This window comes from Schistocerca piceifrons, chromosome 4, assembly GCF_021461385.2.
Source record: "Schistocerca piceifrons isolate TAMUIC-IGC-003096 chromosome 4, iqSchPice1.1, whole genome shotgun sequence".
Classification (NCBI taxonomy): domain Eukaryota; kingdom Metazoa; phylum Arthropoda; class Insecta; order Orthoptera; family Acrididae; genus Schistocerca; species Schistocerca piceifrons.
Genome location: NC_060141.1, coordinates 475,426,755 through 475,442,837, shown reverse-complemented (window position 1 = coordinate 475,442,837; position 16,083 = coordinate 475,426,755). Strand labels below are relative to the sequence as shown.

At 43.9% G+C, this 16,083-nt stretch overlaps 1 protein-coding gene across 4 annotated transcripts in view; it reads right to left on the bottom strand.

Annotated features, from left to right (window-relative positions):
• LOC124795148 (uncharacterized transporter slc-17.2-like) overlaps positions 1–16,083 on the bottom strand; it is a 489,975-nt gene that overhangs the window by 13,689 nt on the left and 460,203 nt on the right. For all 4 annotated transcript variants that reach the window (XM_047259028.1, XM_047259030.1, XM_047259031.1 and 1 more), the window contains one exon: positions 7,769–7,901. In XM_047259028.1, coding sequence (XP_047114984.1) covers positions 7,769–7,901 — 133 coding nt within the window. The remainder of the gene's footprint in view (positions 1–7,768; positions 7,902–16,083) is intronic.

Sequence of the window (16,083 nt, the reverse complement as noted above, 5' to 3'; positions counted from 1 at the left end):
AAAATAAATATCAATTGAATACGGCGCCTTGCTAGGTCGTAGCAAATGTAGCTGAAGGCTATGCTAACTATCGTCTCAGCAAATGAGAGCGTAGTTGTCAGTGAACCTTTCCTTGCAAAGTCGGCTGTACAACTGGGGCGAGTGCTAGTAAGTCTCTCTAGACCTGCCGTGTAGTGGCGCTCGGTCTGCTATCACTGACAGTGGCGACACGCGGGTCCGACGTATACTAATGGACCGCGGCCGATTTAAAGGCTACCACCTAGCAAGTGTGGTGTCTGGCGGTGACACCACAAGAACAATGTTGCTCAGAAGTGCTCCAAGGGTCGGCCTGGGGAGGAAACTCCGACACAAGTTTAGGTGAGACAGACAGCCAAGCATAATACTAAATAATCGTATGGCAACACGACCTAGGCACAGCTGAAGAACCAACCAACAACCTAATCGATTCCCTTCCACCCGACCAACGGCACAACAACTGAAAATATCAGCGAAGACAAAGACACCAGCAGCACTATGTCTTGACAATTGGCGTCTAAATACAGTCAACGCACAATAATCACTCAAAAAAAAATATGAACAACACCAAGGCTGTCGAACTACAGGTAATGCCAGACAGTGTTAACACAGCAAAGAAAACACACTGCCGGAAAGCTATGCAAATGACAAGGGCAGGTAACCGGAACGTTAACGGCCACAAGGTAGAAGATACCGCTGGTGCAATTCACTAATAAGTTACAATCAATTCGATAGTTTAACACCATACAGGAAGACGCCTGCAAAATTTCGCCGACTCCAGCGCACCATACGTTTCTGCTTGCGGGAACGGCCCAGGAAGCAAAAACTGGCAATGAACAAAGACATGTCACAGCAGTTGAGGTTTCATAACAAGTTAACTGATTACTCCACTCCAGTATCCAGGTTCGGTGAGGGACGAACTTTGCAGCTCTCACAGCTAGTGTCTCACAAATCCGACCGCATGTGCACCCCGCCAGCGGCCCCAGCCTGACCCCACGCCGGGAGACTTCCTCGCTCCTCTGTCACAACCGACCGACTGCCTACTGCAGTACGTAGCCAGCATTCATAACTGCTCAGTGGAAATTGCAGAAGCTACACACAGTTCCACATAAACACTGACACCAAGAACTCCGACAATCCTGAAAGCAATCACTGGGGAACAACAAGGAGAAATCACAAGACGACACACACAGAGTTTCCATAATCGGTCGGCGACCAAATACACGTCGTCCGATGAGACGACTGACCGAACGACCAACTAAGGTCGTCCCCACTCAAGTTGTGTGTGCCGGCAACGGTCGGGCGAGTCATGGCTGTCCGGAGCTCACTGCAGCTCCATCCCGACTCCCTTGATGTCCGTTCGTAACTCGGAGACACAGCGACCGGGCACACTGGTTCGGACGCAATCACGCAGAGGAACACTTGCCCATTGGCCACCCGACATCTCTGCACAACAAGGAACCGACTCACGTCCGGCAAGATGACCAACTGACAATACCCAGAAACGGTCAAAAGACCAAATACACGTCGTCCGATGAGACGACCGACCGAACGACCAACCAACGGTCGTTCCCGCTCCAGTCTCCTTCCGTCGGAGAGTTCATGTGTGTTGCCAGCGGTCGGCGAGTACTGGCTGTCCGCACCTCACTGGCGCTCTGTCCCAACAGAACTCCGACAGAGGACGACCCGGAAATACTAGCGGTCGCTCCAGTGACAGTACGGCAGTGCACTTATCGATAAGCGCCGCTGCTACCACTCACGGGCAAGCAAACCAGCAACTTAGTGATGCCAGTAAATCGAATAAGAAACGAGGCGACAATACCGTAAAGACAAGATGTCAGGCAATAAACGGCACGAACACGAGCCGAGCAGGGCTCAGGCACCAGCAAGAAAGACGCAATTTTACTGCGTGATCCGCTGTAACGGTGAACATGTACAAGTCGGGAGACGCGGACCCTGCTGACTCGAATAGGAGCGTAAACTAATTATTCTACGATCTAATATTGTGCAAGACGTAATAATATGCACTGATCAGCCAAACCATTGTAACCACTACCCACCGCGACGTTGGATGCCGCCTGGTGACGTTGCGGGCACGTGACGCGGTAGCAAAAGAATGTAAGCGGAGCAGACAGGGGCAGGGTAACACCCTTGCGAAGATATGGGCTGCAAATGGGGAAATCCTTTGAGATAAGTGAAATTGACAAGGGCAGATTATTATTACGCAGAGCCTGCGAACGAGTATCTCCAAAACTAGGAGACAGGTCGAATGTTCACTTGCTACTACTGTCATTTGCATCTACGGAAAGAGGTAGAAGGACAGTGAAACTGCCACTAGGCGCTTAACTGTTGGACGTCCACGAATAATCACAGAACGTGGGTTTCGGAGGCTTGTCTGCTCTGTAAGGTAGGATAGAGTGTGATCTGTGGCATCTCTGCCGAAAGAGCACAATGTTGGTGCACGCTCAGGAGCTTCGGAGTACACTGTTCATGGTACATTGTTGAACATAGAGCTCCGAAGCAGACCGTCCCTGTGTTCACATGCTGACCCAACGACATTGGTAATTACGATTGGAGTGGGCACGGAACCACTGAGATTCAATTTTCGATCAAGGAAAACGTGTCGCCTCTTCGGGTGAATCACATTTTTGCTACTCTAGGTCGATGGTCGTCTCCACAAACGCCATCATCGAGGTGCAGCGCGACGCGGACACAGGCTGGTGGCAGCAGCGTTATGGTATGGGAGACTTCAACTGCCCTTCCACGGGACTGTGCTAGTAATCGAAGAAACACTGACAGCTGCGAACCACCTTTATCCCTTCATGCTTGATGCCTTCTCCGACGGCGATATAATCTTTCAGCGGTATAATTTCCCATGTCCCAGAGCCAGAACCATGCTACGATGGTTAAAATAAATTCATGTTCATGTCTCGATGAGAAAATTTGCCTGATGTAAATCCTGTGGAACCCATCTGTGCGCAAATCAGCGGCCCGTTATTTACGCGAATTGCAAGACCTGTCATAGATACCTAATACCACATACATCCACAAACCTACCAACAAACTATAGGATCGCTGATACACGGAATCAGTGATATATTTCGTTCCAAAGACGCACAAAGAATCTGTAAAGTAGGTGGTCATAATGTTTTGGCTTACCAGAGTTCACTGGAGTGCAAAACGTAACGGCGGAATCAGCTTTCACATAATGTGTCACTGCCAAGTAACAAAGCTAGATAGAATTTGGATCATATATAGAAGGAAATGCTACAGTATATTACAAAAGCTAAGTGAAACAAAAACGTAAGGAGACGAACAGGAATGAGAGTGTTATCCAAAGACAATAGTTACGTTGAAGTCTTCTTTCACTTGCATGTCAGGATGAACAGACAGTGAAGTCTCCGTGATACCTGATGATGCGCTAGACATTACATCAGTAAAAGTTGGAACATCGTTCTTAATAAAGTGTTTGATTACCACGGACGACAATGCATGCTCTGCAACGTTCAGAGGCTGTCAAGGAGTTCTTGTGGTACGTCGTTCCACTCCGCCACCAGTGTCATCCACGACAGCTGGAAGGTCGTTGGTGCATGTGGCCATGTACCGTGCACCGCACCGACAAATTTTGTAAGGATGTACTGACCAACAAATCTTTAAACACGCTATACTCACTGGTGAACGTCATTATGACACTGTACCCTTTCCCCATTTGCGTCTTTTCAAGGGTGCACTCGGCCCTGAATTCATTTTTGGCACGACGATTAGCGACCGCATCGAACACAGCAGATGAGGAGCTTCTTCAACTATACGATATTCGGCAAACCCCCCTTCACCCCTCCCCCCTCCATCCCCCCCAGACTTAAATCCCATCGAGCACGTGGGGGTGCGTTGAGGGGTCGTGTTGCACCACGTCCAGACCCACCAACGACCACCTAGAGATTGTCAACCAGGCCTTACGCAGGAATGGAACGCCCTACCACAATAACTCCTTACTAACCATGTGACCAGTAATGGATCACGTTGCAGGACATCCATTGCCTTCCGTTGTGGTTGAACATCCAATTAAGAATCATTTCCGGCCTGTTGGTATGTCCAAAGACCCATCATAAATCACGGTGACTGTACTGTAATTAATTTCTCTGAATGAAACTGTCATTTCTGTTTGTGTCATTGCGTATTTCTTTCGGTTGTCATCTGCACTGTACTATATTGTACTGTACTGTAGCAGTTCTTTCTATGTAAACTCCAAATTTCATCAAGCTTTGTTTCCTGGCAGTAACACATCATGCAAAAGTCATTTTCACCTTTACGTTTTGTGCAGCGAAATAACTCTTGCTCATAAATTAAAGATAATGCTGATACAACATGGTGAAACAACGCTCTGGTGGGTGGTTTGCGGGATTCAATCACCTCGGGGTATGACCATGCGGTGCATTTGGCCTACGGTCGTCGCACGGTAGCGCTGGCAGCAGTCCACATACGCACAGGTGTGTTGGTGCATGTCAGAGTACGGTGCAGCGAGTAAGTGAGCAGACATTTTCAGACATGCTAATGGTGACTGTATGTTGAAAATGGCTCAAAGAACACATATTGATGACGTTATGAGGGGTAGAATACTAGGGCAACTGGAGGCTGGCCAAACACAGCATGTAGTAGCACGGACCCTTCGTTGCCACAAATGGTTCAAATGGCTCTAAGCACTATGGGACTTAACATCTGAGGTCATCTGTCCCCTAGACTTAGAACTACTTAAACCTAACTGACCTAAGGGCATCACACACATCAATGCCCGAGGCAGGATTCTAACCTGCGAACGTAGCAACAGCGCAGTTCCGGACTGAAGTGCCTAGAACCACGCGGTCACAAAGGCCGGCCGTGTGCCACAAAGTGTGATCTCAAGATTATGGCAACGATTCGAGCAGACAGGAAACGTGCCCAGGCGCTACAGTACGGGACGTCCACAGTGTACAACACCACAAGAAGACCGATATCTCACCATCAGTGCCCGCAGACGGAGTACTACAGGTAGCCTTGCTCCGGACCTTACCGCTGCTACTGGAAGAGTTGTCTCCAGACAAACATTCTACAAACTATTGAACAGACATGTTTTATTCGCCTGGAGACCTCCAAGGTGCATTCCACTGACCCCTGGTCACAGGAGAGCCCGTGAGGCCTGGTATCAAGAACACAGTACGTGATCATTGGAACTGTGGTCCTAGGTTATGTTCACGGACGAGTCCAGGTATAGTCTGAACAGTGAGTTTCGCCAGGTTTTCATGTCGCGTGAACCAGGAACCAGATACCAATCCCTTAATGCCCTTCAAAGGGACCTGTATGGAGGTCGTGGTTTGATGGTGTGAAGTGGGATTATGATTGGTGCACGTACACCCCTACATGTCTTTGACAGAGGAACTGTAGCAGGTCAGGTGTATCGGGACGTCATTTTGGACCAGTATGCCCGCCTTTTCAGGGGTGAAGTGGGTCCCACCTTCCTCGTGATGGATGATAACACACGGCCCCACCAAGCTGCCATCGTGGAGGAGTACCTTGAAACAGAAGATATCAGGGGAATGGAGTGGCTGCCTGTTCTCCAGACCTAAACCCCATCGAGCACGTCTGGGATGTTCTCGGGCGACGTATCGCTGCACGTCTTCAAACCCCTAGGACACTTCAGCAGCTCCGACAGGCACTGGTGCAAGAATGGGAGGTTATACCCCAGCAGCTGCTCGACCACCTGATCCAGAGTATACCAACCCGTTGTGCGGTATGTGTACTTGTGCATGGTGATCATATCCCATACTGATGTCGGGGTACATGCGCAGGAAACAGTGGAGTTTTGTAGCACATGTGTTTCGGGACGGTTTTCTCAACTTATCACCAATGCCGTGGACTTACAGATCTGTTTCGTGTGAGTTCCCTATGTGTCTATACTATTAGCGCCAGTTTTGTGTAGTGCCACGTTGTGTGGCACCACATTCTGCAATTATCCTTAATTTATGAGCATGAGTGTACATCACCGTGCCTTTCCGTTGCACGCAGCCATGTGACCCTGTAGTTGCGTACGTGAGGCACTGAAGTGGCGATTCAGTCGGCAGTTATTTTCATACGAGTTCAACTCTTGCAATCTCGGCTGTTAGCAATGACGCCAGGACAGACGTATTGACCCAGGCTGTATTTAATGTAGTAGTATTTTAGAGTTTCTTCAGTTACTTGCTCATGCTGACGGATTTGTGACAACCTATAAGATTCCAGTCAGGAAATGCGCTCGTTGGCAAGTTTCTGAAACCACAGGTAGAACAGGCAAACTGAACGAAGTTAAGTAGGAAAACAGAAGAGGAAGACCCTCCAAGGAGACAAATAAATGAGAAACACCGATATCCCGAACGTATGTGGAAACGACTGAAAAAAAAACCCAGCATGTCCCTCATTTATAAGCTTGTACAACAATAGTTTGTGGACCAATGTCCACAATCGTAGTACGATGCGAAATATGGAAATTGAGTGATTTCCGATTTTACATCGTGTAAATTATTGCGCTATCAGAGACCGGAGGCTTTGTGGCTATTGCAGTTTTTAAATTAATTGCGTAACACATTTTCTTCTCAAATTTTCGGATTATGCATCCTAAAAGCTAAATTTCCCTGAATTGCAATTGCTTGGACGGTATGATAATGCAGTGCACAACTCATCGGTGTAAACAAATTACTATTATTATATTAAAATATTTATATATTTTATGGTAAACAAAGTATTATCGTTTTATTAAAACATGGCTAATGTCTGATAGACAGCAACTCTCTTCTGAAAACCTGGAAAGAATTTGCAATAGAAACGATAACCCTTTAAATAACTAAACAAAACCTTACAGACACAAAATACAAAGCTAAATTTCCTGGAAAGCCTTCAAGTCTCAAATTATATAAGGAGTTAGAAAAGGAGACAATTTGTCGCCATTATTACTCATCAGTCTCTGTTGGTGCATCATGACCAGGGGACATCGGCTGGTAAGTAATTTTAATGTCAATCAAGTTCACCGACAGCCGTACACTTTAAGATATTTTATTTTGTTCTGAAAGCAATCAGTTTCGGCATTTCATTTTGCCATCTTCAGGCCCCATACGCTTCTATCCAAATAAACGAACATGTCGTATAGTGACATAAATCACTGGATATCGTGAATTACAATCGTTACACAATTTCTTCATACGAAGACGCGACATTGCTGTCACGTCTTCGTATGAAGCAATTGTGTACGGCTGTTGGTAAAGTTTATTGACATTGAAAAGTACTTCATACATTAGTCGAGTCTATATCAGGTCGTGTTACGGCACTTCTGCGTTCTCCGCAGGGCCCTACACGATGTTAGGCAGTCGTACATATACATATAAAATTAAAATCACACAAATGTGGCATATTAAAAGTGGGGGCGACAGAAAGTTGTATTTGAATCCGCTCTTGTTGTAACGATGTTCTTCAGTACGTAAAAGAGAAAAGTCTGCTCACGAAAGAGATTCCACTCAGATGGCAAGTTAACGAGCGACGTTATACGCACAGCGTGATTCGGAATCAAACAGGTTTTTATGTGTAACGGCTACGTGTAATTAACACGTCTCGACAATACCGAATACATACGGCACAAAATTAAACAGCGATTTTTAAAGTCCTAGATTTACAGCCTAGATTTGGCAGCTGCAGAGCACTGCCTGCTAGAGAACAGGGAGTCTACTGCAGCGTGTACAGGGTAGCGACGTACCGACGGTGTGGTTGAGCTTCCTGAGGTTGGTGAGGCTGAGCCCCGTCCTCTTCTGGCAGCCGGTGAACGTCAGCGAGACGATGATGCGCACCACCAGCACTCCCAGGTACGGCAACGCAGACAGCATGCCGTTCTGAAAGCAGGACAGTGAGCGAGTGAACGCCAGCTCTGTACGTTCTGCGGACTGACACACGATACCTGCCAGTTAGTCTGTCTGTAGAACACAACAAAGTCTTGCGTGTGTACACTTCTCCCATGAAACCTGAGATAAGTACAGTAAAGGACACAATTAAAAAGGAGAGTCTGTGTGTTCATGGCAGAAGCATCTAAAGAGCGCACTGCTGTGGGATTCGCAACAGTACTCCTTCTACTCTTCTTTATGACCATCATCTCTTATCTGTTTTACTCTAAATAACTCATTTTATGTTGGGAGAAAAATCATTACAGTACATCTCGGATGCTCCCCTCTTGGACCGACCATCCCATTCCTGGTGTTTGTTAGCACTTGTCGATGACTCATCGTCCGCGATGTTGGTCAGTAAGCAGTTGATAACTGATCGGAGTGGTAGTTAGATGAGTTTATAATGAAATAATGTGTTTCTTACTCGATTTATAAGTTTATTGTGTACGCATTTGTTTTCTAAATTATTAACAGTGTTCTTCTCATACATTAATGTGCTAAAACAAAATTATGGCATCAACTACACGTAAGCATATAACGACTGAGGTGGTACCTGGCATAACAACTGTTAAAAACTGGACAAAAACTACGTAAGCTCTTTAAAATCATGCAGTGACGATCGATGATGTGGAAGGACTGGAAATACGAAAGACTTTGAAGAAACCTAAAAGTGAGATTCTAGAGAATACTTTGTGGATGTGGTTTGAGCAGGGGAAGAGAAAAGGAACTTCGTTGTCCTGACAAATTATAAAATAAAAGGCACTGATTTTGTAAGAAAAATTACATGATAATGAAAAGTTTACAGAGAGTGAAGAATTGCCACATTAATGGAAAAAAATGTGTGTGAAATCTTATGGGACTTAACTGCTAAGGTCATCAGTCCCTAAGCTTACGCACTACTTAACCTAAATTATCCTAAGGACAAACACACACACCCATGCCCGAGGGAGGACTAGAATCTCCGCCGGGACCAACAGAGTGGAAAAAATGCCATGCCATTCAAAATGTAATTATTTAGGGTGAGAAGCTGTCTACTGACGGCGAAGCAGCTGCCACTGAATTTTTTCAGAAATTGAGAACCTACATAAAGAGCTTAACCTGATCCCAGATCAAGCGTACAACATTGATATGTCTGGCTTGAACTACAAAATGCTCCCTAAAAGAATTCTTCGTGAACAAAACCAGTTCGCAACAGGTACAAAACTTGCCAAAGACATAATTACTATTTATCTCTGTAGTACAGCTAATGGCAGTCACAAGATGCCATTGTTTGTGATCGTAAAGGCAAAAAAACCAAAGGCGCTCAAAAACGTTAATAACGCATCACTACCTGTATATTGTCGTAACCAAAAGTCAGCATGGATGGAATGCAGCCTCTTTCAGGAAAGATTGTATGACCAATTAGTCCCTGCCGTTACAAAATATCTAAAAGGAAAAAAAAACACCTCAAACGCGCCATATTGATATTTGACAGTGTGACATCTCATCCATCTGAAGATGAACTTTAAAAGGTGAAATAAGAGCTTTATTTCTTCCTGCCGACGTAACGTGTCTAATCCAACCCATGGACCAGGAAGTCAGTGAGTGGTCGAAGAGACGATATCGTCGAAAATACATTAGATCAATTTTAGAAAGGACACAAGAAGTCAGCAGCTTATTTCAAGCGATGAAATTAAGAAATATAAAATATGTGATTTATATAAATGTCAGAGTTTGGGAACAAATACCAGCATCAACACTTTAAAAATCTTGGCATAAACTGTGCTCAAAAACGAATGAAATTAAAGATGAAACACCAAAAGAAACGAGGGAAGAGAATCAAGATGAAACAGACCATGTAACAGGTGACGAAAGTCAAGACGTAGACACTCCAGCGATTTTGAAACAGGTGCAAACGTTACAACACGATGTTGAGCCCAGAGATGTAAATGAGTGGCTCAGTACAGATGATGTTGACGGCACAACGGAAGAAGAATTAACGGACGAAAAAGTCGCTGACATTGTAAGTCGAAGAATCTATGAGAACGAGAATAATGACGGCGAAGAAGACAATGAACCTACGGCTCAAGTTAAATGCAGTTGATATAGCTTTTCAGTGCATCGAACGAAGCTCTTCATCTACCCCAAAAGACATTTTGTTTATAGGTAATGGCAGTATGTCGCGACAAAATTAAGGTTGCTGGTTGCTGAGCAAAAATTCATTAGAGATATTTTTCGTCTTGCTTACGAACAGATCATGTTTTACCATGCGAGCTCATGTTTTAAACAGTTACTTGTAAATCAGTTGTATGTCACTGCATTACTGTAATAATGTAGGTACAGTTGTTGAACGTTTACTTACAGTAGCAACATCTTACAGTACGATAAAGACGTATTTTAGAGTACATAAATTATTTTACATTACACTTCAATATAAGATTTTCTTGTGTGTCAACGTTTTATTTTCGTTTCGTTACTGTTTTAACATGGAATAACTTTGTAAATAGCATTCTAGTTGAAAATTAAAATTTTACTGTACCGTATTATGATTTTGTCAACGGACTTGCCGCATTGGTAACACCGATCCCCGTCAGATAATCGAAGTTAAGCGCTGTCGGGCTGGGTGACCATCCGGTACGCCGAGCGCTGTTGGCTAACGGGGTGCACTCAGCCCTTATGAGGCAAACTGAGGAGATATTAACTGAGAAGTAGCGGCTACGGTCTCGTAAACTGACATATGGAGGGGAGAGCGCTGTGCTGACCACACGCGACTCCATATCCGAATCTGGTACGCCTGTGGGCTGAGATGATACGGTGGCTGGTCGATACCGTTGGGCCTTCATGGCCTGTTCGTGCGGAGTTTAGTTAGTATTGTGATTTTATGGGTCAATAAAAGTGAACCTCCGATAATCCGACTTTTTTTGTTTTCCGATCATGCTGTCGGTCCTGTAGCGGACAGAATAGCGAAGTTCTACTGTAATGTACTTCGTGACTGACTGAAACTGTGCACCAGACCCCAAAAGACATTTTGACGTGACTCGGACTTGGAACCTTTCAAAACAGCCCATATCCGATGCAGAGTGAAAAATACTTTGTGGGAGCAGTCTGCCAGGCTGTAGCTAAGTCATTTCTTCACAATGCCCTTTCTTCCTGGAATTCTACTCCCCAGTTTATGCAGAAATACTGTGAAGTTTGGAAGGTAGGCCTGAGGTAGTTGCACAGCTAAAGAAGCTGTGAGGACAGGACTTGAGTCACGCCTGGAAAGTTAAATGAAAAGAAAAACAGAAGTAGCCAGTAAGAACATTGATCGCGCAAAGGCAGTGCCGGGGTTCTATAGTCCTGGTCAGGAAAGCAGTTTTAACCTGCAAGGAAGTTTCAAAACGGCACTCAGTCCGCTGCAGAATGAAAGATTCAGTGTCTAAATCATTAATTCTGTAATACATTAGGTGCCTGGAGCAGGTATAACGGTAAACGTAGTAGCTGCCCTTAGGTAAGATAAGTTCCAGAATCGTCTAGGTATCTAGATGCTTATGTGGATGAGTATTCAAATTGGAAAAAGGAAGCATGGTTTACTAAGTTAAATAGATAGTTTGCAGTTCATATCAGTTCAGATCTCACAGATAACTAAATTAACGTTTTCGCGATATGTTCATTCGCTTATATTTCTTCTTCTCCTTTTTCCTAGCCTTTGTCCCGTATCTTCACGAGGTCGGCATGTTAATCTTGGTTTTGCAATCTTAATGGTAGAGGGTGGCCGTGTGCCCCTGCTGTCTCCTCATCTACGTAACAGGCGAAGTGTCCCAGCTCCAACCGCCAAAATTGTATACAATGTTTGTAAAATACGGGAATGTGTTTGTGCTGCCACCTATCAAGCCCATTTATCTGCAAAACACTGCAATCGATATTTGCAGATAAACGAATCTACACACTACAGAAACACAAGACGCTTCAGAAACAATACCTTTTAATAAACAATTATGATCACAAGATTCACAAGAGTAAACATGAGCTATTTTTTTTTTTGGGAGGGGGGGGGGGCTAAAAATTTGCTCGAAACAATGTATTTAAATATATACAGGAATTACAGAGTCGTATTTGGCAAAACGGAAGTTGCTGTGTTCTGTGTTCTTCGTTTACCCATCATGGGAGTGAAATTACGGAAGTTCAACGAAATATACAGTAATAGAACAGTTCGTTCACATGACAATAGCAACATGTCACATAATTTTCCGTGTATTTGCGCCGCAATTGTCCAGTATTGTAGAGCCACATTGAGCACATTGCCCTTATTCTTACCACACAAGTTGTAACGTCCCCTTAGAAAAAATTAATGAATTACCGTGCTGATAAACATCTTACATTATTTGGTTTTCAAACAGCTGAGCAAAACTCTTTACCTATTCTGATCAGCACTAAACTGACACACAATATTTTTAGCGCAACGCAATCTGACTTTCAACAATCCCTACAAGAGAATGGCCCTGACTAACATTAACCTATACGTTTCACAAATCACTTACCTCATAAAAATCTTCGTTACTCGAACTACTGTAATACAGCGAGCACCAGTACTGCCAGCTAAATAAAAGATTGTAACTACTGAAGGCACTAACTACTGATAGGCATAGTTAGCAAATGAAAGATTTTGATAGAGAACAAACAATGTATTTACCGTAATAGTGTTCAAAAGTCATAATATATATATCAGTTCATGACATCCATTCTTACAAATTTACTGTCTCTGTCCAGATCATCCGCTCTCAAAACTCCGCCATCTCACTCCCCACATCCACCACTGCTGGCGGCTCACCTCCAACTGCGCAGCGCTACGCGCTAACAGCCAACTGCCCAACACTACAATAGCGAATATTACTCCAACAATGCAAACCAGCCACAGACTGCATACAGCACAGCCAGTGGTTTTCATACAGAGCGCTACATGGCGTTACCAACATAAAAATCTAAACAGCCTACTTACAAAGAAAACAGAGTAAAATCATTTTTTTTGTATTTACTTCTTCTCAAAAGTATTACTGCACCAGGCTATTTGTGGAGTAAATGGCCGAGTGGTTCTAGGCGCTTCAGTCTGGAACCGCGCGACCGCTACGGTCGCAGGTTCGAATCCTGCCTCGGGCATGGATGTGTGTGATGTCCTTAGGTTAGTTAGGTTTAAGTAGTTCTAAGTTCTAGGGAACTGATGACCTCATATGTTAAGTCCCATAGTGCTCAGAGCCATTTGAACCATTTTGTGGAGTAAAACGTTTTACAGATTTTCTGCTGAATTAATTTCACAAGAAACGATATCTCTATTTTCCAAAACGAGAGGATGAATTGATAATTTTCTCTGTGAATACAAATGATTTTATGTGCACATGCATGTTCCCATATAATTCTGGTCACCTGGAGCAACTAACAAACGATGTCACCAGATTATATTAGCCTACCTCTCCATCCTTTATGCATAAATGCAGGCATACGTAAATAAGTGTTTAGGACGATTAACCCTATGTTGCTAATCCTCTTAAAATTCATTATTGCTGAAGTATATAATACGAGACATTTTGTTTTAATCTGATGTGTATCACGCCATTTGACATCTAATATTAGTAATTAACTAACTCATAGCTTATAACTTATGGGTTCCTTTGAATAAAATGGTTTAGTAGCAAGGTAAAATTTTTCGACCTTTGGCGTCCTAGGTTTAATGATATCTCAGAACATAAAGCCATAGGGAAAGATCCTAAACCTTTTTAGGTGGTGTTACAGCGTTCTATTCGACAAAGTTTGGACGTACATGTCATCAGCCTACCGATCCACAATACTAGGGATTCGACGCTAATATCGGTCGCTTTCGATTCATATTGCATGTCACCCAGTTGCCACTTCCAATTCGTCGTTTGGTGATGCCAGTGATGGATTTATTTTTTGATTCATTTACAAAATAAATATTACAGCGTTTAGGCACTCTCTTCCATCCAATCAGGTGTTCTACAAAGTGCACATTGCATCCATCACGACATGGCACGTTAAAATCGTCCTTACATTTAATATTATATCAAACACATAGAGATAACTTGACATGAATTGCGGCAACAGTAGTAACTACAGCAGAAAAAGAGCACAGTTTATATTCATCCTCGAAAAGTAGAAGAATAAAGAGTAATTACAGCCAAGTAGATTTATACTGAGCGGGCATAGTCATGCCATACCTCTTAATATCGTGTCGGACCTCCTTTTTCCCGGCATAATACAGAAGCTCCACATGGCATGGGCTCAACAAGTCATTGAAAGTCTCCTGCAGAAATATTGAGCCATGCTGTCTCATAACCGTCCACAATCGAGTAAGTGTTGTCCGTGCAGAATTTTGTGCACAAACCGACCTGTTGCTTATGCCCCATAAATGTTCGAAGGGGTTCCTGTCGGGCGACCTAAGTAGGAGACATCATTCGCTCGAACAGTCCAGAATGTTGCGAACAAATGCGGCTCAGTGACACGGCGCACTGTCATTCATGAAAATTCCACCCTTGTTTTGGCAACATGAAGTCCATGAATAGCAGCAGACGGTCTACAAGTGTTCGAAAATAACCATTTCTAGACAACGTCCGGTTCAGTTTGAGGGCTTTCCAATAGAACTACGCACCCTCAGACTCAGAGTTGCAATATTAAAAGTTTTGGCTGGTTTCGTTGTCTAGGGGCTGGGATACGTAGTTGCCGCATTACAAGCCAAATACTGCTGAGTCTACAGTATACAATAAGAATACTGAGCCGTGGCGCTCGTGACTGGCGCGCCAGTCTCTTGGATGTCCATTATCGATCCTTCGATGTTTCTTATCTTTGCTTGCCTTGTTGTTTTCCGCATTCGCGGGCCGAGTGGCCGTTGACGTTTGCTCGGGCTACCTGCTGAGACGCGGCGAGGTACGAGGTGGAAAGCAACCACGTATATGGGGAGTTGGTTGTACGCAGTCTGCCGGTTCAGGATGGAGGATGTATGTTGGCTGCCTGCCTGTCTGCTCTCCTGATTTTGCTCGCCGTGCCTTGCGACCGCCTTGCTTGGGTTGCCGCCTGGTGTGTCCTACACGAGCCATACCGGACGTCCAGCAGAAGTTAAGCAGTCTTGAGTTTCTTTTAAAGAAAAGGAGCAAATGTATCAGACTTTTTGTAACCAATTTTGGTGGCCTCTTAAGTGTGGCCTTAGCGTTTACACTGCCTTTGGGGAGAGCTAATTCCTTTAAATTTAAATAGTTGGGGTTCACTGTCCTTTATAATCTTTTAGGAGTTTTATTTGAATTTTCTCTTTGGGGTTCCATCCTTGTGCTTGGTTAATTGTTTACTTGTATAGCGGGAAGTGACTCCTGGTTAAAATTCCGAGAAGGTGTTTCATGTTACTGCCGCCTCCGGCATTCGTCTTTTCAATTAAGTGTTGTCATCCCTTCGAGCGAACTAGTGTCATTCCTCCTCAATTAATGCTGGTTTATGTGTACTTAATTTCGAATTGACCATTTGAATTAATATTTTGGAGCGCAGTATAGCACTAAGACAACCTCATTGTATACCACCTTGTGCCCCGGTCTAGTACCTTAATTTTCAGTGGCACGAGTTAGCTCCACTATCGGTTTTACTGATGTGCTCCCTTCAAAATCTTGTATTGTATAAGTTTGCCCCATGTGTGTCTGGGAACACAGAGATGAGCTTTAGTGTGACTTCAGTGCTAGTCAGTTAATGGAATCGTCATTTTGACTTGACTTCCACTGAAGAGTTTGAGTGGAGCGTAGTGTGTTTGATTTGTTATTCATTTAATTACTGTTAGGTTTGTTTATTTAATCGGGAGCAAGACATTTAAAGACTGTTGGTATTAACTCCCCTAGTTGCCGGGTGTTGCTAATTCGTTCCAAATGGCCTACTACTTATTCAATGGCAAGGCTGTTGATTAGTTGGTTACTGTGAGTACAAATTCACGCTATTTGTTTGCTGCCGAAATTGTTAAAGTGTCTGAGTCGTAATTCAGTCACTAGCTACGTGTTTGAGCTAAATTGATATAAACCTTACATTGCCTCCTTAAAATTTGTTGCCAGCAGAATCCCTTAAGAGAACTAAGTTTTGTCACTGCTTATGTTAACTTTTACTGGGATCAATATTTCATGTAGTTAAATTTTGT